This window comes from Rhinolophus sinicus, chromosome 9 (assembly GCF_057876585.1).
Source record: "Rhinolophus sinicus isolate RSI-liver-muscle chromosome 9, RSI-T2T, whole genome shotgun sequence".
Classification (NCBI taxonomy): Eukaryota; Metazoa; Chordata; class Mammalia; order Chiroptera; family Rhinolophidae; genus Rhinolophus; species Rhinolophus sinicus.
In genome coordinates, this window is record NC_142509.1 from 20,678,872 (window position 1) to 20,705,448 (window position 26,577).

Here is a 26,577-nt window from a genome sequence, read left to right on the forward strand (position 1 = left end):
ACTTTTTCAAAAGAACCCATAATAATTAATATTTATATCTGTTTCTAAATAGAAAGGACTGATGTGTTCCTTGGAGAGCTAAACCAAGTGATGAAATTCTGATTGTAAGCTAAAGATTTTTTAAAAACAACTAAGCAGGGCCCTTACATTTCCCAGACCTTCCACTGTGCATGCCATCACGGCAGTCTGACAGATAAGAGTACTGACCCCTGACCTTTCACCAGTGCTGGGTCCCAGTGTCACGGTGCTCTCTTTTGCCAAGAAGGAGCTAAAAGAGACCTTCTGCTTCTTTTCCACCTTAAAAAGACACAACTTTTCAACTCTGGCACTCACATTCTATTTCTAAAAGGTCTCTCTACATTCTTTTGAGCTTGCATTAAATGACCTTCAGAGATCAAGTGGCAATGTCCTTTCAGAAACAGCCACATTATCCAAAGGAACATCAAAGAATGCAACAGTTCTAAGCATTTTCTAGGCATGGAAGGCAAAGGTGACAAAAACAAGCCATGCCCTGGGCTAACTATCCAAACTCCAAGAACCGAGTCGATCCTTGGAAAAAACTCTGAAGCGATCAAAGACAGTTTGTCTGTTTTTTTGTTCACTCATTTGTTCATTCATTTGTCTAAATATTAGTCAGCACCTACCCTACTCCAAGCACTGTGTTGGGCTAAGGAGAAGCAAGAGACAGGCTGTAACCTCAAGAACATTACAGCCTGGTAGGGAGAGGCCAGTAAACAACCATGGGATGAACATTCTGATAAAGAAACACACACCTGGGTGGGGCTGCGGGAAGAGGTAATACCTGAGCTGAAAGGGTAGCGAGAAATAGAGGCGCAGGTACAGTGAGAAGCAGGAGGGCAGAGTACATGCAGAGAAGGACTGGCAGCTTAACTGGTCAGGGCGCAGGTGTGAAGGAACAGAGAGAGTGGTAACAGAAAAGGTAGAGAAATAGACAGGGATGAGATTCCAAGGGAGTTTGTAAGCCGCGATAAAAATTTGGATTTTATTCCAAAACTATGAAGAGCCAGCCAAAATCTTTAGACTCTAGCAGCAGATGGCGGTGGGGGATGGAGAGGGCAGCACAAAAATAACTGGGAGGAGTTTGGTCTGAGTTGGCCTGTTTTACTGCCAGGCATGGCCAAAAAGAGACATGTGCAGTGGTGCCACTTCCCACTGCAATGGCCATACAGACGTCATCAACTGAACACACAGTCCTGAGCCTGAACGTGGCCTCAAAACCCTTCTGGGTTCAGCACTCCAGACAGCTTCCCCTCATCATTACAGCTGGCCTGCAAGATCACACTTATTTGCCACTGGGGGCTAAATTACAAGCCTGTGAGAACAGCTTTGTCTGCTTTGTATCCCAGCTGTATCCTCAGTGCTTAGCGCAGTGTCTGAGGCATAGCCGCTCAATAAGTCTTTCTTAAATGGAACTGAAATCTGTCTTTCTCAATCTGCCTTTACCAATTCGTCAGCCCGACTCCCACCTCCTACCACCCACTGTGGGTACCTGTGTCTCACACTGTTGAGCACTAGGATATATGATAATTACGCTTTTCCCCTTTCCCAGTATCTCCTGAAGGTCCCGCTGGGTGACAGACTGGCTAACTAATTAATTGAATCTGAGTAAAGAAATGAATGGAATGAAAAAGAGCTCATCACTTTCAAAGAACACCTGCATTTTCGTAGCAGATGAAGGAATGGCTATTATGCGGATTTTCTGACATCACTAGAGGGAACTGGGGGAAATACCTTTGACTTTTTTACAGCACCCTCTCTTCCAAATCCAAACACCAACACCTGTTTGCATAGGCCTTTGCCAAGAATCTTTCCAAAGCAAATGGGTCCAAGAATGTAAGCCAGCAAAGCAATCTGCTAGGAAGTACTTCATACCTGCTTGTATCGCCTCTTCTGAGTATGCTGTAGCCACAATTTCATACACTTGTGTAGCAAGGTTATTCTGAAATAAAACACAGAACACCAAGGTACTGCCCATCTTTTAAGTTTTTGTTTTGTTTTTAAGGAAGGTATAGTTACATCTTGAGTGTTAAAGGCATCCCATGGGTTTCATTCTAGGATAGAGGGAAATAAGAACCTGATATCTAACATGAACTCTGTCAACACTGATTTTGGGCTGTGGCTTGCCCCCAAATTTTGACAACTTTCTTGTAAACCTAACTAGACCACTAAGCACAATTCCTCTGAAACTTAGGTAATATGCATGAAACCCCCCCCAGATATCCTTCTGGTTTTATGGCCAAACTCTGGGGGTTATTTACCACCACCCAGGTCTGTGACATGCTCCTTTCATGCAGTGATTTTGAGAGTGAGAACCACATCAGTTTTATAAGCCAGGATTTAGAACAATAGCATACTCTGGTAACTCCAAGGTGAGTCAGTTAAATATAGGAATTCTCACTGACTCTTTAAAAAATGCTCCAGAATTGGACCTATAACTATGCAACTTAAATTGATTAAACTTTTTTTGGGGGGGGAATATTGGCCATTTCTAGCAAGTGAATAGTGGTTACCTCTGAAGAATAGGACTAAGGGGTTGGAGCGAGGGACCCAGGCAGCTTTTATTTTACTTTCTACCTTTCTTCCTATACATTAAGTTTTCCTCATGGACATGTGGCACTTTTTAAAATTTATTTTAACTGATTAACTCTAAAAAACTGAGGAAACTCTCTGCACCCTTCAAGACCAAGCCACAAATAGTCACTTGAGCCTTCTCTTGAACAGTGTCAGTGCATGAATTTGAAGACGTGAACATCACTAAAGCCTGAAGGACAGAGGCAGTGAGCTAGCGGGCAAATACTTCAAACTACGGTGGCCAAGAACCAGTACAAACATCCTCATTCCACCTCTCCTCTGAGCAGCCAAAAGGAAAACGCCAGCTCAGGAACCAGTGGTTACAGCAGGGTCTTTCTGCATCTGGCGCAGAGGATCATGGGAGGGTAAGTGATTACCCCTGGAGAACGGTGAGTGAGGAGGAGAAGGCCAGAGTCCCTACCTGTAGTGCTCCCAGGCAGCACGCAGGAAGGGGAGCTGCTTCCTTTCTTCCCTCTGCTCAATCCGAGACTGCCAGAGGTTCCAGAACCTGCGCAACAACTGAAACAAAACAGGAAGGAAATGGAAGTTTATTAGGTCAAAAGGGAAAATAATCTCTCTTAACCTGTTAGTTAGCAAATTCCTACTCCAAAAGACTGTAAACTCCCCCAAAGCAGGAATTACTGCAATTTGGAGAAATGGACATATAACAGGCTTGCAAAATAATTATGGTTAAGCTATATATATGGAACTATTCTGGGCCAACATAACAAGCAAAAAGGATCTTCTAGTCTATGAAAATCAGAAGCTATTCCTAAACTGTGCCTCATGGCAGACAATGCCATTTTAGAAATTATAAAAGTGATCTTATCACATATTTCACTGCCTATGAAGTAGTCTTGCTAAAAAATGTTTAACTTCCATCTAATCAAGTCCTTAGATTTAACTTCGTTTATAGGAGCTACATAGAAAGAAGGAAAATCAAATGACATCAAAAGGAAACAAACAGGTAAATCAAGAATATGAAACATTGTACAAAATAACTCACCTTCCTATTCAAAAAGTCAATGTCATATTAAAAAATTGTGTACATTATGCTAAGTGAAATAAGCCAGTTACAAAAGAGTTAACACTGTAAATATGAGGTACCTAGAATACTCAAATTCAAAGACAGAAAGGAGAATGGTGGTTGCCAGGGGATGGGGAAAAGGAGAATGGGGAGGTGGTGTTTAACGGGTAAAGAGTTTCAGTGTTTTTTAAAATATAAATTTTATTGGGGAATACTGGGGAACAGTGTGTTTCTCTAGGGCCCATCAGCTCCAAGTAGTTGCCCTTTAATCTAGTTGTGGAGGGTGCAGCTCAGCTCCAAGTCCAGTTGCCGTTTTCAATCTTTAGTTGCAGGGGGCACAGCCCACAATCCCATGGGGGAATTGAACCGGCAACCTTGTTGTTAAGAACTAGCACTCTAACTAACGGAGCCATCTGACCACCCCTCCGGCGGCTCAGCAGCAGCTTGTTGTCTTAAATCTGGTTGTGGAGGGCACAGCTCCCTGGCCCATGTGGGACTCGAACCAGCAACCCTATTGTTCAGAGCTCATGCTCTAACCAACTGAGCCATCCAGCTGCCCCAAGAGTTTCAGTTTCGCAAGATGAAAAAAGTTCTAGAGATGGACAGTGGTGATGGTTGCACAATAACGTGAATGTACTTAAATATCACAGAACTGTACATGTAAAAATGGTTAAGATGATAAATTCTGTTATGTGTATTTTACCACAACTAAAAAATGAACAAACACATTAAAACAAAAGAAGTGGGGAGGGGGGACAGGGGGTTGTTACTAAGAGGCTTTAAAATACATAACCAAACGTAGCGAGTAATCAATCCTTACTTGAATCTTGGTTTGGAAAAAACCGACATAAAAGACATTTTGAAGGCAACAGTGGAAATTTGACTATAGGCTGGGTACTGGATAACAGGGAACTGCTATTCCCGTTGTTAGGGATCATATGATATTGTGGTTATTAAGAAAATGCTCTTCTTGGGTGATGCATGCTGAAATGTTTAGATGTAAGATGTCATGATGTCTGTAATTTACTTTGCAATGCTTCAGGAAAAAAGGAAACAAATATCATCATTTGTTGAATTTAGATGGCAAGTATATAGCTATTTATTACACTATTCTTTATATTTTTCTATACTTTTGAACATTTTCCTAATTAAAAACAAAACAAAAAAACCCATCATCCTTCCACTCCCAGAAACACAATGTACAAGTAGAGACAGAATGTTTGTTGCCTTCAGGTATGTCAACCACTGAAGAGAATAGATTTACACAACCAAAGCCTCCTTGAGTGTAGACTTAAAGTGTATTCCCTGTCAGAATCAGAACCCACAATCCCTGGAGGGTTCCAGTCAAGATGGCACAGTAGGTAAACACTGTGCTTACCTTTTCTTACGACCACATCAAAATTACAACTAAACTACAAAACAACCATCATTGAGAATCGCCTAAAATCTTGCTGAACCAAAGCCCTACAACTAAGGACATGCAGAAGAAGCCACGTCAAGACCGGTAAGAGGGGCAGAGTTGCAGAACAGGCTGGACCCACACTCGCGTATGACCATAAAAAATCAGGAGGGATATCTCAGCTGTGGAGGCTCCCTGCCGCCCCAGGAGTGAGATGTCCCAGCCCCACCCCAGCCCAGGGTTCCAGTGCTGGGGAGAGAAGTCCCCATAATTTCTGGTTGTGAAACCAGCAGATATTGTGACTGAGTGAGATGGAGGGTGGCTAGAGACAGGGGCTTCTCTGAAAGGGACAGTGCACGGACTTACCCACAGACAAAATCACTCACTCTGAGCTCCAGTGCTGGGGCAGCAGCTGGAGCAGCAGCTGGAGAGGCAGCTGGAGCAGCAGCTGGAGAGGCGGCAGGGACGTATGGTGGGGAACTGAGTTGTCTGGCTTGGTGGGGGAGCCTGGAGGGGCAGCTTTCTCCTTGACAGAGGAACTGGCAGAAGCCATTGTTTCTTTCTTGAGCCTGCCCTCCTCCTAGCATGCAGATGCGGGCAGCACCACATCTGAGTCTCTGCTAATCCTTTGCCATGCCCTGGCGATTGGAGACCCTGCCCCATCCAACCCTTCGGCACATCCAAGCCGATGACCTTTCTGTAAAAACTGCCTGCCTTAGCTCATGCTGCAGACTTTCCTAGGGTCTCTCAAAGATTTGCGGGAACCCAGACAAGCAGCATCTGGCTTGAGCATGTCCGGTACCTCTGGCTGAGCAGCTCTAAGCCCGGCACTAGTGACAGCCAGCCTTGTTCGCAGCTTGGCCTCTTGAGGCACTGCCAAGCACAGCACAGGGCGGCAGCCATCTGAGGATTTCTTTGTGGCTCCTGCCGGGTGGTCCCGGGTGGGGCACGGGCTACAGCTGAACTTGACCTGCAGCAAATCCCCTCCAAGGCGATCCTGAGGCTGGCGCCCCCAGTGGCCAGCTTTGCAATGAACTGGAGCATCACCCAGCTGCCTCCAAGAAAGACACACCCAACGGGCAGATTGGGCCGGCACCAGAGTCCTGCTGAGGCAGATGCTGCTCTATGTCTACGGGATCAGCCCCTGCACCACAGCTCGTCCACTGTAGTCACGGCCAGTTCTCACAACCAGTGAGCCTGACGGATGATGTCAGCTGATTTCTCAACAAAGGCTTTGCAAGCCAGAAGGGCCTGGCCCAAAATGTTAAAAGTGATACAAAGGAAGGACCTACGACCAAGATTACACAGAAAAGCTATAATTTAGAATTGAAAGACAGATAAAAAGCTTCCCACACAAGAAAAAGCTAAAGGAGTTCATCACTACCAAATCAGTATTACAAGGAATCTTAGAGGACTTAAGATGAAAAACTATATATATAAATATATGAATAAGATGGCAATACCTACATACCCATCAACAATTACTTTCAATGGAAATGGATTAAAAATGCTCCAGTCAAAAGATAGGGGGGCTGAATGGATAACAAAACAAGACCCTCATATACGCTGCCTTCAAGAGACGCACTTTAGATCGAAATACACACAGACTGAAAGTAAAGGGATGGAAAAAGATATTTCATAAAAATGGAAAACAAGTAAACAAAAAGCTGGGGTAGCAATACTTAGAGCAGACAAAACAGACTTTAAAACAAAGACTATAACAAGAGGCAAAGAAGAACCTAGTAATCCCACTTCTGGGTAATTTATCCAAAGAACCCCAGAATGCTACTTCGAGGGGACGTGCTCATCCGTATGTTCACTGCAGCATTATTAACATAAGCCAAGCTATGAAGCCAACCTGGGTGTCCCTGAATGGCTGAATGGATAAAGAAGAGGTGGTACATATATACAATGGAATATTACTCAGCTGTAAGAAAGAATGGAATCTTGCCATCTGCGACAACATGGATGGACCTAGAGGGTACTGTGCTGAGTGTAGTAAGTCAGACAGAAAAACACAAATGTCATATGATTTCACTTATAAGTGAAATATAAAGAACAAAAGAACAAACAAAACAGAAACAAATGTGTAGATATGAGAACATTTTGATGGTTGCCAGATGGGAGAGGGTTTGGGAGTGGATACAAATTAAGAGGTACAAATTGCTTGTTACACAGTAGTCGTGGGGATGTAGGGTACAGCATATGGAATGTAGTCAATAATATTGTAATAACTATGTATGGTGTCAGATGGGTAGAAGATCTATCAGGGTGATAGACTGGAGGGAGGTTGGGGGCAGGGTGAAAAAGGTAAAGGGATTGAGAAATACAAATTGGTAGCTATAAAATAGTCATGTGGATGTAAAGTATAGGGAACATAGTCAATAATATGGTAATAACTATACACAGTGCCAGGTGGTACTAGTCAGAGGGATCACTTCCTAAATTATATAAATGTCTAACCACTCTGCTATATACTTAAAACTAATATAAAATAATACTGACTGTCAACTCCAATTGAAAAATTTAAAAAGGAGGGGAGATCAATAATATTGTGATAGCGTGGTACAGTGTCAGATGGTTGCTGGACTTATCATGGGGATCACTTCTTTAGCACAGGAAGTGTAATCAACAATGTGGTAAAGTGCTGGGTATAGTGCTGGGTGGGTACTGCTGAATAACTATGATGCACACCTGAAACTGACATAAGATTGTATGTTAGCTACATTTAGGTAAAAATCTTTAAAAAGAAAAAAAAGAATCCACAGTCCCTGACTTCTGATTCAAATACCAATTTTCTTAGCAAACAGATGAAAAATGGGATCCAAAAAAGCATAAAAATGGGTTTCTCTATCGGCCGGTATAGATTACTAAAGAAAATGGACACTAAGGTTTCAGAGTCTAAAGATCTGGGGACAAATCGGTAAGCACAAAGGTTAAAAGGAGAATGGCTATCAGAAGAGCTCCCTTGATACAGAAGACGCCCCTCACCGTGACGTCATGCTGCTGGTGAGCGAGATTCCGCCTTAGTCGTTGCAGGTGGGCACGGGTCACATTGTCTTTTAGAGCTCTAAAGCAAAGGAGCTGTGAAAAGAAGAAAGGACACAACCAGTCACAAATCAGCTATCTGTAAAAACAGCTCAGTCACAGTTCACAGCTGCTCCCATGTCCCTGAAAGTGTTTCTCTGCTTTGAGTTTCAAACGGGAGTCTGATACAAGCCAGGCCACCCAGTAGGCACTTAAATAGCTGTCAAACTTCCCTGCCGTTCACAGATAATGCACAGGAACAAACACACCTTCATCTCCGACCAGGAGAGATCGCCATGACCCAGATGGGAACACTGCAGACAAAGGTTAAAAACATCAACTTTGCCTCTCAAAAAGGAGACAGATTTTTAGCTTATGGGGGGGTTTTTTGTTTTGTTTTGTGTTTTTACCATGTGGAGTCAACGTGTAGACTTGCACAATTATAAATGCAGTTTTGCAAGAGCAGAAGAGAAGGAATCCTCGGTGAGAAGGGAGGTCAGACTAGGGGCAGGTCAAGCAGACCTGGCTCAAGCTCCATCAACAATGTCTGCCATGTGACTAGGCAAAGCCCATTCCCCCATGCCCTGGGCTTCAGTTTTCTGAGACAGTGAAGCAATCAGGGATTCTCATAATTGTGCTCTATGGAACCCCATAGGATACTGAAAGGGTTGGTGAGGGTGGAGGACAGCAGCCAGAAGAGGGACTACTCCCCAGACCTTGCTTCATCCATAGCATCTCTACTTTCATTTCACAGACAAGGCTCCCACCATTTAAAAGGGGGCCCGTCATGTGAAAAAACCCAGGACTAGATCATTTCTAAGGTTCGTTTATAGCTCCAAACCCTTCTGACCCCACACCATTACCATCTCTGATCCAAAATGAAAATAGGGATACCTGCAACGAAGGAGGGCTTCATGACTGAAGCTCCCACATGACCAGATGCACTTAAAAGAGTATGATGTGGGTCCGGACCCCAAGAGCGGATGCCTGAGCAAGGCTGACAAGCTTACCAGCAAGCTGCGTCTACAGTGCTCTTCCGCCACCTTCCACTGGGCAGCTCCTTCGGCACACAGCAGCACATCTGTCAGGAGTTAAGGCCTCTCGTCTCAACAAGGTTCCCAGCCCCGCACAGTACAATCCTAGTGACCCATCTGAAGCGTTCTGGCTGCAGGGGATCATGGGATATGCCAGTGGGCTGATGTCCACCTCTGTTTCCTCCTGATGACCCAAGGAAGGGTGGGTAAAGGGAAACCACGTGAGTCACTTACCAAACTGCTGGCCTTGCCTTTGTCCCCTCATGCCCATTGCACGAGAGGCAAAAAATAGTTGAGATAAATGACCACCAACTGCAGTAAACATTTCAGAACTGCCATATCTAAAGCGGAACCTACTCTTTCTTCTGCATTCTCTGTTTTGGCGTCACAATCCAGTCAGATGTTTAAGCTAAGAAGCTTGGCGTTATTTTCAAACCTCTTCTCCTCCCACTCCCTGTATCTACTCAGTGGCCAAGTCCACCTGCTCTCCCAAATCTTTCCTGTTCCTCTGTCCCCGCCCCCAGCACACCGCAGTTCCTTTGACTTGCCCCTCCCACAGCCTGGCAACACAGCCTCCACCTATAGCTGATCGCCCTGGGCGCGCTTCGCTCCTCTAACCTAGATTTATCCTTTCTGAAGTACAAATCTGCTGCACCACTTCTCACGAACTTCCAGAGGACCCCCAGTGCCATCAGGACAAAGCCCAAATTCCCAACCACCACACACAAGGAGCCCCAGCCTACACCTACCTGCGCTGAACTACAGCTCTCCTAGCCACACCCCTACAACTCACTACAGCCCCCCCCCCACTGCCATCCTTGGCTGCTTTTCCTCATCAATGCCTGTGTACATGCCATTCCTCTCACCAGCAACGCCCTTCCTGATTTCTCTGCTGGACGAACTTGTCATCCCCTAAGACTTCAATTCAGCACAGACATCACCTCCGCGGCTGAATTGCCACAGTAGCTCTCACAGAACTTCATACAAACTTTTATGACAGCACCTACCATGCCATACTGTAAAAGACCCATTTTCATGTCTATTTTCCCCACTGGACAATGAACGACTGTGAGTCTCTGAGTTTGTCCATATTCCAGAACTTAGGCAAGAGTTTAAAACAAGAGTTCAGTGAACAAATGAATGTGTGGATCACATCCCAGGCAGTCTAAATCCTCACACCTGGGCACATACTGTGGTGGGGGCAGTGATTCAGAACAGGAACACCGGAGCGAAGGCTAGGCTTAAAAAACCCTGCCAAGAAAAGTGATGAAATGGTAACATAGAATTCAGGAGAGTGGGGTCACCTCTGAGGGACAGGAAAGGAATGCGGTCAGGGAGGAGCAGAAAAGGTGTAGGGACAGAGCCAGGAGTGCAGTTTCCAGGCTCTCGGCCTCACGTGGAAAGATGCTGGCTCAGGTAGTAAATGGCCATCACCTGTGATTGGATGGCCATCAGCTGTGGCTAGTTGGCCATCAGCTGTAACCAGTGAGCCATTGGCCACTAATATAACTGCCGTGGCTATGCTAGCAGTGCATGGTGGCTGAGCTAGCAAGAGCAGATTGCAGCTAGCAAGTGAGGTTGGCTGGCAGAGAGAAGTGGATGACAGGTTGCGGATCGTGTGGCTCCTGCTTCCTGTGTCTCCAACGCAGCCACCAGCGAGAATATAGTGGTATAACTCCCCTATCTATGGCTCCGTGGGTGTTCCTTTTTGGCCTCACCATGTCCTGCGTTCTTATGTGGGAAGCGGGAGCTGAGACCCCACATGACACCCCATATGACAGACGGGTGTTAGCAATGTTCTATGTTTTAAGCTGAGTGGTGGGCACAGAGGTGTTCATTTTAAAGAAGACAACAGAAATCAGGACTGTCTTAAACTGTTTAGTGACTGTCTCCCCTATTGTCCTGACTGATTTTATAGGCTGCTGAGCTCATGCTGTCCTGACTGAGGCAGACAGGCCTGGGTGACTGAAAAGGATACAGTGTTTCCAGTGAGTAAAGGCCCTGCGCAGTGCCATCTTCCTGGCCAGCACCTCCAACTGAGCGTAGTGGGCATACAAGCTCTCCTTCCGCTCCCAGGCCCACTGCCAATCACAGAAGTGTGTGTGGAGCACAGTGACTCGGTGGAATCGCTCAGCCATCTCTGCAACGGAGAAAATAACTTAAGTGCTGCCCCCCACACCAAGACTTGGCAATGAGCTGGAAGCGTCTTTAAGATGAGCTGAACGCCGCTACTGGCAGACAGTAGGAATTCAAGGCTGCTCTCACAGAGTCCCAGAACAAACGTAGTTTTAAACATAGGAGGGTTATTAGGAGTCCCTTAGCTATATCTCTTCTCTCCAAGGAATGAGAACAGGTCTGTAATTTTAGGGAGGTGGATGCTATAAAATCAGTTACATCAAAGATCTGAGACTCCTACCTACTACTGATGAGTAGGAATAGAGACTGCTGCTTTTAAAGACTCAGTTTTACTTGACTGATCACTGTCTTTTTAAAAATTTATGTTTGTTTATTACTCTTTATTGATGTCTCCCAGATAGTACTTTAGGGACTGTCAATGACACACAACTCAGTCACCATGCTGGCAAAGGCTTTTCTGAGCTTTCAGTCAGGCTGATCTGGGCTGCCAGCTTTATCTCCTTTTAACACCAATTAGCTAATGGCCTGATGAGCTCAAGTCCAGGAAGTGAAAAGGAGTAGGCTCTGGCATTCGAAGGCCGAAGGCCGCAATTGGACAAACGTTAGTCTGCAGCTCATCATGTCTAATAGCTTAATGCCTTTACCTGAAGCTTGGGCAACTAGACAATAGTGACTGGTGCCCTGTCACTATTCTCAAATGAACATATTCAAACTCTCCCAAGAGGCAGTATAACAGCCTGGAAGGTTTCTGCAGGAGACCTCGGTGAAAGCTGGAGAGCCCAACCCAGTGTCTAGCACAGGGCTTGAGTCACTTCTGCGTAGGTTTAAGAAACCAAAGTACAGAAAGTACTGACGATCATGACCTATGTATTATTACTTCTGAACTCTCATTGGGAAATAAACCATTTGAAGAGTATTCAGAAAAACCCAACATCATAAATCACATGCATTTGCACAACTGGGGAGAAACAAACAATCTAAATATCTATCAACAGAAGAATGGCTAAATAGATTAAGGTGAGTCATTCTATAAAATACAATCATTAGAAAAGTAACATTTAAGAACAATACTTAAAAGACAAAGGAAAGTGGTGGTTAGTTGTATGGGGGGAAAAAGCAATATGCAACCATTGTATGTATATTCATCATAATAATCACAACAGTTATAGCATAATTAAGACCCTACTGAATAAAATATATGCATAGAAGAAAAGGCCAGAAGAAAATCACTTAAATGTCAATCAAGGATGATGTATTTTCCTCCTCAATATCCTTTTTCCAAAATTTATGGCATAATATGGTTATATCTCTCCTTAATAAATTAGCACCACTGGCAGACGGAGAGTGGAAGTGGTGACCCAACCCTCTGTCTCTCAAGCCCGGGACTCCTGCTCACCGTTCCGCTGTCTCTTCACTCTACGGCCCTGCAGGTATTCAAGCCAGGCCATCAGGGATCTCCACTTTTGCCAGTGCTGATGGTGTTTCACTGCAGAGACGGCCTGCCATCTCTCCCTCTGGACACACAGGAGCTGTTCCCGCCACCGCGACCAAGCCTGAAAACCAGAGAAAAGACCATGATCGAAGCAGAAGCAGGAAAGCAGAGGTGAAGTGCCAAGAAGGGAAAAGAGAAATAGAGACACACTGGAAAGGCTAACGTGGGAAACAAGGAAGCAGCAATCCCTATGTAGGGTCATAAGCTATGGGAAGATGGGGTGAAAGGGTCTTTAAGAAGGGCATTCTGCTTCTAGAAAGTAAGTTGTTGGTTTTTTTTCCTAGATTAAGGACAAAAATAAAGAGGAATACTAAAATCAATGAGCAGACAAGAAGCAGGGACAATCCAAGGAGTAATAGAATTAATTCAGATTTGGGACAGGTGACGGTCTGCCTTTTCTTCCAAAGTGGGAGGGAGCCTGCTGTCAAGAGGCCCTCTCTCAGACACATTAGTTTCCTGGAAGCATGCCTACAGAAACTCAGGGTCTACGAGAGGAGTCCCTTAAGACTGTCTGTCAATGTGCACCCTTAGGTAAGTCTTTGTGTGTGCTCGGCAATATGCACGCCCTACTTTGAAGACAACTACCTCAGACAACGACTTTATACCTTCTTTTCTTAAACCTGTAACATCTTTTCGCCTTTCCTTCCTCTCAGCTGAATACCACTCTTCATATTTCACCAAGAAAATAAAAGCAATCAAAAGAAAATTTTCTCAAGACCCTCTACTGGACCCACCACCTACCCACAGGCTCTGTCTTCTCTCTTGGATACTCTGGATAAACTGTCCCTGCTCCTATCAAAGGTCACCGCTGCCCCACGATGGATACATCCCATCCTCTGTCATCGCCTCAAGTTTATCACTCTGGCAATTTCTCCCACTTCTGCATCATCAATTTTCACTATTAGATTTTTTAAATCAGCATATAAATGAGCATATGAATGTGCTATTATTTCTCCCATCCTAAAAAAAAAAAAAAAAATCCCTTCAGGGATGTAACAACCAAAAGCAATGGGTGACACCTTTCATGGGACCTGAACCTGACATTAAAATAGCAAAAATATACAGTCTGAATATAAACTGTGTTTTAGATATTATCATATCTATATTAAATTTCGTGGATATGATAATGATATTGTGGTAACATATGAGAACATCCTTATTTCTAGAAAATATAAAGTATTTAGGGTACACTTTATGTCTGCAACCTAAAAGTAGCTCTGAAAATATGAAATACATTAATATAATAAGAGAAAGTAAACGTGGCGAGATGTAAACAACAGTTAAACTAATGAATAGTACACAGTATCCACCTTTTTCTGTGATTTGGTATTTGTCAAAAATAAAAACTTGAAGGGTAAAGATTGCTGCCACAAAAATACTTTGTAAAAGGAATATATGAGTAATTCTCAAACCAATGAACTAACATCTCTCTCTAGACCACACTTTACCACCCAGCTAATGAAGGAGGTATATGTCGCTGTGCGTCCCCAAATAATGTAGGGGACTTTTGAGTGAGTGCTGGGATCGTGTCTCGTGAGACTGAAGAATGGAAACAGGGACCCAGGAGAGGCAAAGAGTTTTAAAAAGAGGATAGTTGGGCCAGCCCAGTGGCTCAGGCGGTTAGAGCTCATAGCTCCCAATTCCAAAGGCTGCAGGTTCGATTCCCACATGGGCCAGTGGGCTCTCAACCACAAGGTTGCCAGTTCAATTCCTCGAATCCCGCAAGGGATGGTGGGCAGCGCCCCCTGCAACTAAAATTGAACACGGCACCTTGAGCTGAGCTGCCACTGAGCTCCCAGATGGCTCAGTTGGTTGGAGCGCGTCCTCTCAACCACAAGGTTGCCAGTTCGACTCCCGCAAGGGGTGGTGGGCTGTGCCCCCTGCAACTAGCAACGGCAACTGGACCTGGAGCTGAGCTGCGCCCTCCACAACTAAGTCTGAAAGGACAACAACTTGAAGCTGAACGGCACCCTCCACAACTAAGACTGAAAGGACAACAACTTGACTTGGAAATAAAAAAAGTCCTGGAGGTACACACTGTTCCCCAATAAAGTCCTGTTCTCCTTCCCCAATAAAATCTTAAAAAAAAAAAAATGGGCAGAGGACATGAAGAGACAGTTTTCAAAAGAGGACATACAGATGGCCAACAGATACATGAAAATATGCTCACTAATCATTAGAGAAATGCAAATAAAAACCACAATGAGATACCACCTCACTCCGGTCAGAATGGCTATCATCAATAAATCAACAAACAACAAGTGCTGGAAAGGCTGAGAAAAGGGAGAACCCTCGTGCACTGTTGGTGGGATTGCAGATTGGTGCAGCCACTATGGAAATCAATATAGAGGTATCTCAAAAAACTGGAAATGGAACTACCTTATGATGCAGCAATTCTACTCTTAGGTATCTATCCAGAAAAATCTAAAACATTAATTCGGAAAAATATATGTACCTGTACCGTGTTTCCCCAAAAATAAGCCCCAGTTAAGATCAGTTAAGATCATCAGCCAGACGGACGCATTTAGTACGTTATTACGATGTTCCAGAAGATGACATGACTGTATTTGAATAAATGTAGATTGTTGTACATGAAAAAAAAAGACATCCCCTGAAAATACGCCCTATTGCGTCTTTTGGAGCAAAAATTAACATAAGATCTGGTCTCATTTTCAGGGAAATACAGTATAAGATCACGTCTTATTTTTGGAGAAACACGGTGTTTACTGCAGCGCTATTTACAATAGCCAAGACTTGGAAACAACTGAAATGCCCATTGGTAGATGACTGGCTTAAGAAACTGTGCTACATTTATAGAATGGAGTATTACTCGGCTATAAAGAATGAAATCTTACCATTTGCAACAATATGGATAGACCTAGAGAACATTATGCTAAGTGAAATAAGTCAGTCGGAGAAAGACAAATGATCTCATATGTGGAATCTAAAGAACTGAATAAATGAACAAAGTAAACAAATAGTCTCAGAAATAGAGAGGAAAAACTGACAGTTGCTAGATGAGACGGGGGTGGGGATGAGGGAGAAGGGGAAGGGATTAGACAGCATAAGTTGGTAACTACAATATTGCCATAGGGATATGAAAGACTGTTAGGGGAATATAATCAATAATGTTGTAAAGATTTCGTAGGGTATCAGATGGGCACACGTCTTATTAGGGAGACCACTTCACAGACGGTGTAGATGCTTGACCACTGCGCTGTACACCTGAGGCTGAAGCTGAATAATATTGTATGTCAACTATAATTTTATATATATGTGTATATACATACATATATATATATTTATATGGTTATGGGATAGGGAGTACAGCATAGGGAATAGAGTCAATGGAATTGTAACAGCTGTATACAATGTCAGAGGGGAAATAGATTGGGAGAAGGGGGTTATATATCACTTTGTGAGGGGTGAAATGTGTAATTATTACATTGTTTTGTACACCTGAAACTAAAAAAAAAAAAATCCTAGTAGGCTTTGTTGTGGAACTTGACAACTTGATCCTAAGATTAATAAGAAAGAGTAAAGAATAGCCAAGACAACTTTTAAAAAGAGCACAAATAAAGAAGTTCCCTTTCCATATATGAAGACTTAGAGCTATATAGTAAGATTAGGCGTAGTAATAAACAGCTAGCATTTACTGAGCATTTCCGTATCAAGCACCAATCGAAGCATATTACATATATCATCATACTTAATCTTCAACAATCCTATTAGATAGTTACTAATATTATCTCCTTATAGATAAGAAATCAAAGGTACAGGGAGGTTAAGGAACTCATTCAAAGGCACAAAGCTAATAAGCGATAAAGGCAGAATTTCCACCTGGGCATCTGATTAGAGAACCTTTGTTCTTTCTTACCTGCCTCATTAAATCATAATTAAAGCAGTCTAGTATTGGCTCAGAGATTGACAAATAGACCAATGGAATGGAGAGCCCAGAACAGACTCATGAATAAATGGGAACTTGATCTACATACTAGAAGTGGATTAATAATCCGCATAAAAAAGATGAAGGATGGACTAATCAGTAAATAATACTGCAGCAATTATCAATATGGAAAATGTCAAACTAAGACCCTGTTTCACACAATTTATAAGTTTAACCCAAGATGTATCAAAGACCAAGCCGTAGGATAAAATAATAAATTAGTCTACAATGAAATTAATTAATAACAATGGGATTTATAGATGATGTAATACAGAATTGTACAACCTGAAATCTATGGAATTTTATTAACAATTGTCACCCCAATAAATTTAATTTAAAAAAAGAAATTAATTAATAGCTATAAGAAAAAAAGGCACCACAAAGCAAAAAATCATCTACAGATTGGAAGAAATTACCAGCAACGTATGTAACAGTCAAAAGATTAGTAAGCAGAATCTACAACAATGTCCACAGATTAGTAAGAAAAAGCCAAATAACGTAACAGAAAATAAGGAGGGAGGGATATAAACAAGCTCAAAAGCAGAAACCCAAACAGTAAACAAGCCTCTGGAAAGATGCTGGACCTCACTAGGAATCAGTAAAATATAAAGTATCAATGAATTACCATTCTACACACATGGAATGGGTGAAAATGACCAAGTCTGGCAATGCAAAGTGCGGATGAGGCTGAAAGAAATGGGAACTGAAACAGCCTGTAAACTGGCACAGCACTGGAGAGCAACTGGGCAATACTTAGAAAGGATGAAGAGATGAATACCCAACCACCCAACAATTTCTCTTCTAGGAACCAGAGCGAAACTCTAAGACTCTTGCACAAACATACACATTTAAGAATGCTCTCTGCAGCACTATAGTTGCAAAAAAGTAAAAGTAATCAACAGTCCACCAACAGCGAGCAGATAAGCCGAGCCGTATTTCATACCACGGCATATTATACACAATTAATGTATCTTTATGGATCAACATGGATAAACCTCAAAAATATATTGTCGCATACAAAAAGCTGCAAAGTGAATGTACACTATGACACCATTCATAAATTTCCTAACTACACAAAGTCATAACAGTTATTCTTTATGGATATGTATGCACACATTTTTACAAGTGAAAAATAATAGAAGGCAACGATGACATCAGTATCACAGGAACAGCTATCCCTGAGGAGGAAAGGTGGCAGAAGGGAGGAAGAGTAGGGCAGTGTCCGTTTCCAGTAGATTCTGGGGCAAGTATGGAAAATGCTAACACCTGTTAAATCTGGGCGGTGGGTAGTTGGATATCTGTGAATACAGTATTTTAATAAATGTTTTATATTTAGTGTTTCTATGTTTGAAGTACATAAATTTAATTTTTAAAAACTTCACACATCTCATGACGTCTGCCCTACCTAGTTCAGAGATGTTGTGAGGGTGAAGAGAAATGACTTAAGTAAAAGTCCTTGGAAAACCATATGGTACTTATCAGACACAAGGCATTATTATTTCAAAATTTGCACCAATAAAACCTCAGTCTCATACAGCTTTTGATCCACATCAATATTATCCTGATTACTCACATTTTTCATTAGATTTGATTCTGAATGACTTCTGGCTGTCGTATAAAGTTAAAATCAACCTCAAACCATAAAAACCCACTATCACTAAAAATATTCATTTAAATATGTTGGTGCAAGTTTTGAAGACAATTGTATAAAGGGAATTCTAAAAGTGCTCTGAGCTATAGCAGCCTTCAGCAGGAGTTAATATGCTTACAAAGTGGCAATTTGAACGGTAAGAATATCACCCCAATAAATTTAAAAAATAAATTAAAAAAAAGAAAGAAAGGTAAGAACACTCACATAGTTGTGAGCGTCACTCCATCAGCGACAGAAAATCAGTCTCATTATGTTCCTATGTTTAGCATTTTCACACTTGTCAGTTCCATCTCCCTTCTGAGATTACAAGTCTATTAAGAACAATGTGGCACGATGGTTAAAAGAATCGCTCTGCAGTTTTCAGGATGCTTGGGTTTAAATCCTCACTCTGACCTTTGCTAGGTATATGACCCTCGTTCAAGTTCTTTAAACTTCCTAGCTTCCTCAGTAATAATGAGATTTTTAAAAAAGAATTATGACAAACAACCCAATTAGAAAATGGGCAGAGGACATGAAAAGACATTTCTCTAAAGAGGACATACAAATGGCCAACAGACATATGCAAAGATGCTCAACCTCACTAATCATTAAAGAAATGCAAATAAAAACCACAATGAGATACCACCTCACTCAGTCAGAATGGCCATCATCAATAAATCAACAAACAACATGTGCCGGCAAGGATGTGGAGAAAAAGGAACCCTCGTACACTGTTGGTGGGATTGCAAACTGGTGCAGCCACTATGGAAAACAGTATGGAGTTTCCTCAAAAAATTGAAAATGGAACTACCTTATGATCCAGCAATTCCACTCTTGGATAGCTATCCAGAGAAATCCAAAACACTAATTCAAAAAAACATATGCACCCCTATGTTTATTGCAGTGCTATACAATAGCCAAAACTTGGAAACAACCGAAATGCCCATCGGTAGAAGACTGGATTAAGAAACTGTGGTACATTTATTCAATGGAGTATTCCTCGGCCATAAAGAAGAATGAAATCTTACCATTTGCAATGACATGAATGGACCTAGAAAGTATTATGCTAAGTGAAATACGTCAGACAGAGAAAGACAAATACCATATGATCTCACTTATGTGTAGAATTTAAAGAACAGAATAAATGAGCAAACTAAACAGAAATAGACTCAGATGTAGAGAAAAAACTGACAGTTGCTAGATGGGATGGGGTAGGGATAGGGTCAGGATGGGGGAGAAGGTAAGAAGATTAGAAACTACAAATTAGTAGTCACAATATTGCTACAGGGATATGAAAGACAGTTTGGGGAATATAATCAATAATGTTGTAAAGATTTTGTAGGGTGTCAGATGGGCACTAGACTTATTAGGGAGACCACTTCACAGACAGTGTGGATGCCTGATCACTGCACTGTACACCTGAAGCTGAAGCTGAATAATACTGAATGTCAACTATAATTTAATATATATATATAGTCACAGGATATGAAGTACAGCATAGGGAACAGAGTCAATGGAATTGTAACAGCTATATACGCTGTCAGAAGGGTAGTAGATTGGGGGAGGGGGGTCATCACTTTGTGAGGGGTGTAAATGTCTAACATTACTTTGTTTTGTACACCTGAAACTAATAAAAAAATTTTTTTAAAGAGAATTATGAAAATTAAATGACAGAATGCATGGAAAGCACTTCGTCAGCACCTAGCACAGGTAAGACCACAATGAATGCTATTGCTGTTGCTGAGGTTGTTACTCTTATTACTGGCAAGACCTCTGATTCCTTGCTACTGCCTCAGAAGACCTTATGAGTTCAGAGATCAGCAAACGTTTTCTTAAAGGGTCAAATAAATAATAAATATTTTAGGCTTTGCAGGCCACCCAGTCTTTGTTGCAACTACTCAATTCTGCCATTGTAGCCTGAAAGCAGCCTTAGACGATATATGAATGAACAGGTGTAACTATGTCCCAATAAAATTTTATTTACAACAGGCAGCAGGCCAAATATGACGTATGGGCCAGTTTGTTTACCCCAGTCTATATCACTGTATGTGCTATTTGCGTGTGATCTCCATATACTTGCATGGATGATGCAAAATGTTATCAGATTAAAAAGATGTCATTCCTACATATAGTAACAGGCTCCTCTTTTTTTTTTTCTCTTTACTGTTCTAGTCTCTGTAACTGACTTGGTGGTCCTATGGACAAAAAAAGTGACAGAAATTCAGAGAGTCTATCAAAAGCCACAAGAAAGTGTCACCATGGCACAGTTTTAGTACAGATGTTAGGCCTTTATACTGACCAGAAGCTACTGGCTTTCCCAAAAGAAAGCTCTAAAAGTAAGCAAGATTATATGAAAAAAGCAGCCAGGTTTTCTTTCCAGTCTTAGTTTCTTTTCTGTCCTCATTATTTTCTAATTAGCTGTAGGGAAACAGTAATGAGGAAATAAAGAATATACTGTTTAAACATATTCATAGCTAATTCATAAATCCCTTTCCAGCTCCACAATTAGCATATGCTCTCTACGAACCACTGATAATCACATCTAGCACATTCCTAATAGCAGTTTGCTGAAGAGCCCAGCCTTCCACGTTGCTTCTGTCCTGAGCTGCAGGGCAGGCCCAGCAGAGCAGCAGCAGCATGATGGCCAGCCTTCTGCTTGGGAGTCTGATCCCACCCTCTGTGGGTGTGCACTTGACAACATGGACAGAGGATACCAAAACTCGAGTCTGCTGCACTCACCTGCAGCTGGAGGCTCCGGGCCCTGTGCTTGACAGCTGAGGCATGGAGAGCACGGCCCACGCGGGCCTGTCCCAGTTGCCGCCTCCACTCACTCCACCACACCCTGTCAAACAGCACATGGAAGATGGAACCAGTCAGAAAAATGCCACTCAGAAAAGAGAAGGGTAATTAAATTTGGGCCTCAGACCCTCAGCTCAGCTCTCATTCCTTCATGGTGCCATTGCTAGATTGACATCTATTAGAGTCACTGCTGAACAGCACAATCAAGAAACAGTCCTACAGCTGCCAATTAAGGGTTGAAAAATGATGGTTCCTAAGGTCAAATCCAGCCTTAGGCACTACAGACATGCCCTATTTGTCCTACACAGGTTTTTGGGAGTTTTTTTTTTTAAATATATGAATTATTGCCAACATTTAAAAAATCAGGAGTTCACAGAATAATCCGCAAAAAAAGTGACTTAGATTTCCAGTCTTGATGGATCCCTTCTTCCCTTCCTACTGTCCTGGCCAGGTTTCCTTCCAGTCTTGGTTTCTCTTCTGCTTATTTTCTAATTTGCTATAGGAAAATAGTAATAAGGAAGTAAGAGTTGGCAACCTCTATTTCACAAAAACACTATTTGCCTGGTCACTCAAACCCACCAAAATCTCTTTCCTCCTAACCTAGGCCATGTTAGCTCCATCACTCACGTAAAAGTCTCAAGCTATCTTTTTAAGCACTTAGGGAATTATAAGTTCTCTGAATGCAGCCCTAGTACCCAATATACCGTGTTTCCCCGAAACTAAGACCAGGTCTTACATTAATTTTTGCTCCAAAAGACACATTAGGGCTTATGTTCAGTGGATGTCATCTCGAAAAATCATGCTAGGGCTTATTTTCCGGTTAGGTCTTATTTTCGGGGAAACACAGTAGTACCAGGAATATTTTAAGTCCTCAATAAATATACATTGAATAAATAAAAGTATATTAAAATTCCCCCATAGACTCTAGTAGAATTGCATACTTAATAAGAATTTTTAAATATATGCTGAATAAATTTTAGATAACTTCAAAACATTTTTTATTTTAAATAACTTACATGAGCTCAGGCAAGTTACTCAACCTTTCTGAGACTTGTATTATCTTAATCTATACAATAACAGTACTTGTTTCATAGTTTATGGTAAGGATTAAATGAGATTTACTTTGCATTAAAAAAAAATCACACAAACTTAACACAGGATTTAGCATAAGAAGCTATCAGTGCTTCTTATGATTATGTGAAAACCTGATCTTGTAGTTGACCAAGTTTTCAATAAGTATTTATTAGGTATCCATTGTGTTCGAAACTGTTTTAAGGTGGGTTTTTATGCCGCTTTCCAGCAAGGCTGACGTAAAATGATAGCTGCTGATCTGTAGGGCAACTGAGCACACTCACCACAAAATTCTCCGCTGCCTAAACTCCAGGGCGCTGGTCTGCATCTGAAGTTTGGTTCTTCGAAAAACCACATAGATCAACCAGGACTTCCAGGCCTGTCGCATCTTTTGCTTTACATCTAGATGCACCAAAGAGATTTTCAAAAAGGGGTATGCAGAAACGGATACTCTGGGTTACAATAAAAGCTCGTGGGCTCTCTGTACTCATCCCTCCCTCCTTTGAATATCTAAGTCCTCCAGCCTTCAAGTGCCCCCTGCTGGCAAAGTTGTGAAGCTCTACAAAATTAATAAGGATGTATGTACAAGTGAAGGGTTATACAAGTGATGACATATTTACAAAGCATTTAAAGGAAAATCAATACATTGCACTGTTCAGAAATCCTTTCTTTTAAAAGCCCTTAGTTTTTTACACATACACTATGTGATATATACAGATGAAATGATGTGAATAACAGGAAGCAGAGAAGTGAGTTGATATGTGTGTGTGCATTGGTAATTGTTGAAGTTGGGTGGAGGGGGTCTATGTGGAGGTTCATTATTCCATCTTTCAATTTCATAGATGTATAAAATTCTCCATAATATGAAGTTTAAAGAAGAATAAAAAATAATGTTATAAAACTTGCTATTTGAAATAATAATTGTGGTCCGGCCTGGTGTCTCAGGTGGTTGGAGCACCGTGCTCCTAACGTCGAGGTCGCCAGTTCGATTCCCACATGGGCCAGTGAGCTGCACCCTCTACAGCTCAGATTGTGAACAACGGCTCTCCCTGGAGCTGGGCTGCCGTGAGCTGCCGTGGGCTGCCGTGTGCTGCCAGGAGCAGCCAGCATGAGTGGCCGGCAGCCATCGTGAGTGGCCATGGGCTGTCATGGGCTGCTGTGAGCTGCTGTGAGCGACTGGCGATCGACTGCCTCAGCTGGCGGGAGCGCAAGGCTCATAATACCAGCATGGGCCAGGGAGCTGTGTCCTACACAACTAGACTGAGAAACAACAGCTTGAACCAGAGTGGGTGGGGAGAGGCAGAAGAAGGGGCAAAAAAATAAAAATATCTTTGTTTGACAAACATGATTGTCTATGCAGGGATCAACAACAAAAAATTGAACTAATAAGCAATTCATTAGTAAGGTTTCGGGATGCAAGATACATACAGAAAAGTCAATTCTTTCCTATATAGCAGCAATGAACAACTGATATTTGGAATTAAAAATACAATACCATTTACATTAGCACTCCCAAAAATGAAATATCTAGGTATAAAGCTAACAAAATATGTACAAGATCCATATGAAAAAAAACTGTAAAACTGTGATGAACAAAACCAAAGAACTAAATAAATACAGTCCATGTTCATGGATAGGAAGATCCAATAGTGTCAAGGTATCAGTTTTCCCCAACTTGGTCTATAGATACAATGCAATACCAATCAAAATCCCATAATATTTTGTGGATATCAACAAACTGATGCTAAAGTTCTAGTTTAAAAGAACTAGAACAGCCAACGCTAAAAGAGAACAAAGTTGGAAGACTCAGACGATCCAACTTCAAGACTTACTACAAAGTTATAGTAACCAAGACAGTGTGGTACTAGTGAAAGAACAATAGACCAATAGAACTGAGTACACAGTCCAGAAATACACCTACATAAATATAGTCAACTTATCTTTGACAAAGAAGAAAAGGCAATACAATGGACCAGTCTTTTCAACAAGTGGTTGAAGAAGAATTGAACATCTGCATGTAAAAAATATAGACACAGACACTACACCCTTCAAAAACACAAAACTATATATTCCTAGACTATAACATAGGAGAAAACACAGAAGACGTTGGGTAGGGTGATGACTTTCTAGATACAACACCAAAGGCATGATCCATGAAAGAAAAAATTGGTAAGCTGAACTTCATTAAAATTAAAAACTTCTGCTCTGCAAAAGCTAATGTCAAAAGAATAAGAAGACAACCCACAGACTGGGAGAAAAATAAAAGACACATCTGATAAAGAAGTATCCAAAATATAAAAAGAACTCTTAAAACTCAACAACCTATTTAAAAAGGGGGCAAAAGACCTTAACAGATACCTCACTAAAGAAGATAAACAGGGCCGTCCCAGTGGCTCAGGCGGTTAGAGTTCCATGCTCCTAACTACAAAGGCTGCCAGTTCGATTCCCACATGGGCCAGTGGGCTCTCAACCACAAGGTTGCTGGTTCAACTCCTCGAGTCCCGCAAGGGATGGTGGGCTCCACCCCCTGCAACTAAGATTGAACACGGCACCTTGAGCTGAGCTGCCGCCCGGATGGCTCAGTTGGTTGTAGCGCAGGCTCTCAACCACAAGGTTGCCAGTTCAACTCCTCGAGTCCCACAAGGGATGGTGGGCTGTGCCCCCTGCAACTAGCAATGGCAACTGGACCTGGAGCTGAGCTGCGCCCTCCACAATTAAGACTGAAAGGACAACAACTTGACTTGGAAAAATGTCCTGGAAGTACACACTGTTCCCCAATAAAGTCCTGTTTCCCTTCCCCAATAAAATCTATGGGGAAAAAAAAAAAAGATAAACAGATGGCATATAAACATATGAAATGATGCTCCACACATCCTATGTCATCAGGGAAATAAAAATCAAAACAATAATACCACTACATACCTATCAGAATGATCAAAATCTGGAACACTGACAACACCATATGCTGGCAAGGATATGGAACAACAGAAAGTCTCATTTATTGCTGACGGGAATGCAAAATAGTACAGCCAGTTTGGAAGACAGTTTGGCGGTTTCTTACAAAACAAAACATACTCTTACGATACGGGCCAGCAATCACACTCCTTGGTATTTATACTAAGAAGTTAAAAACCACGTCCACATAAATACTTGCACATGGATATTTATAGCAGCTTTATTTATAACTGGCCAAACCTGGAAGCAACCAACATGTCCTTCAGTAGGTGAATAAACTGTGGTATATCCACACAATGGAATATTATTCAGTGCTAAAAAGAAATGTGCTATCAAGCAACTGAAGATATGGATGAAACTTAAATGCATATTACAAAGTGAAACAATCCAATCTGAAAAGGCTACATACCATGATTCCAGCTATATGACATTCTGGAAAAGGGAAAACTATGGAGATAGAAAAGGGTAAGTGGTTGCCAGGGTTTAGGTGGGAAGGAGGGGGTGAAATAAACAGGTGAAGCACAGTGGAATTTTAGGGAAGTGAACGTACTCTGTATGATACCATGATGGATACGTGTCATTATATATGTGCCCAAACCCACAGAAAGTACAACACCAGGAGTGAACCCTAATGTAAATTATGGACTTTGGGTAGTTATGATGTATCAATGTAGGCTCATCAATTGTAACAAATGTACTACTCTGGTGGGGTTAGTGCTATTGGGGGAGGCTATGCATGTGTGGGCGCAGAAGGTATATGGGCAGTTGCTGTTACCTTCTCAATTTTGCTGTGAACCTAAAACTACTTGTAAAAAATAAAGTCTCCTTGTTTTTTCAATTACAGTTGACATACAATATTATATTAGTTATAGGTAGGTGTACAACACAGTGATTAGACATTTGTATAACTTACAAAGTGATCACTCTGACAAATCTACTACCCAGCTGTCACCAGAGTTATTACAATATTATTGACTATATTCCCTATGCCATACTTTACATCCACGACTATTTTGTACCTACAAATTTATACTTCTTAATCCCTTCCCCCTTCAAACATCACCCAACCTCCCTCCCATGTGGCAACCATCAAACTAAATAAAGTTTTAATAAAGAAAAAAAATGTCAGTGTGGGCATTTATTTTCTTTCGACAGGCACTTCCTTTCCTTACCATGATTCTCGGCTTTCAAGTACTTGTTCCTTGTCTCCTGCTGCTGATGCACGAAGGTCTTCCAGGTCTGGAACATCAGATTGTACAAGTAATATCTGAGAAGCCAAAAAAGCAAAAGGCATTTCTTTAAAACAACTCCTAATCCGATACACCCAGTCTGCTCTGTACTCAGGAGAAATTAACACGGAGACTTCTGATACAAAAAATGCCGTATCTATACCCTAGACTAAAATTCCATTTCTTGCAATCCTGGGGAAACCTACTGTCCTTGACGGAGAGTTGTTCTCCACACCTTAC

General features: G+C 41.9%; 1 protein-coding gene across 4 annotated transcripts in view; it reads right to left on the reverse strand.

Annotated features, from left to right (window-relative positions):
- Positions 1 to 26,577, reverse strand: part of SFI1 (SFI1 centrin binding protein) — a 72,108-nt gene that overhangs the window by 19,546 nt on the left and 25,985 nt on the right. For all 4 annotated transcript variants that reach the window (XM_074321172.2, XM_074321170.2, XM_074321169.2 and 1 more), the window contains 9 exons: positions 26,281 to 26,375; positions 22,438 to 22,555; positions 21,023 to 21,125; positions 12,612 to 12,768; positions 11,058 to 11,219; positions 9,056 to 9,126; positions 8,010 to 8,102; positions 3,014 to 3,111; positions 1,894 to 1,960 (listed from right to left, as the gene is read on the reverse strand). In XM_074321172.2, the coding sequence (XP_074177273.2) occupies positions 1,894 to 1,960; positions 3,014 to 3,111; positions 8,010 to 8,102; positions 9,056 to 9,126; positions 11,058 to 11,219; positions 12,612 to 12,768; positions 21,023 to 21,125; positions 22,438 to 22,555; positions 26,281 to 26,375 (964 nt within the window). The remainder of the gene's footprint in view (positions 1 to 1,893; positions 1,961 to 3,013; positions 3,112 to 8,009; positions 8,103 to 9,055; positions 9,127 to 11,057; positions 11,220 to 12,611; positions 12,769 to 21,022; positions 21,126 to 22,437; positions 22,556 to 26,280; positions 26,376 to 26,577) is intronic.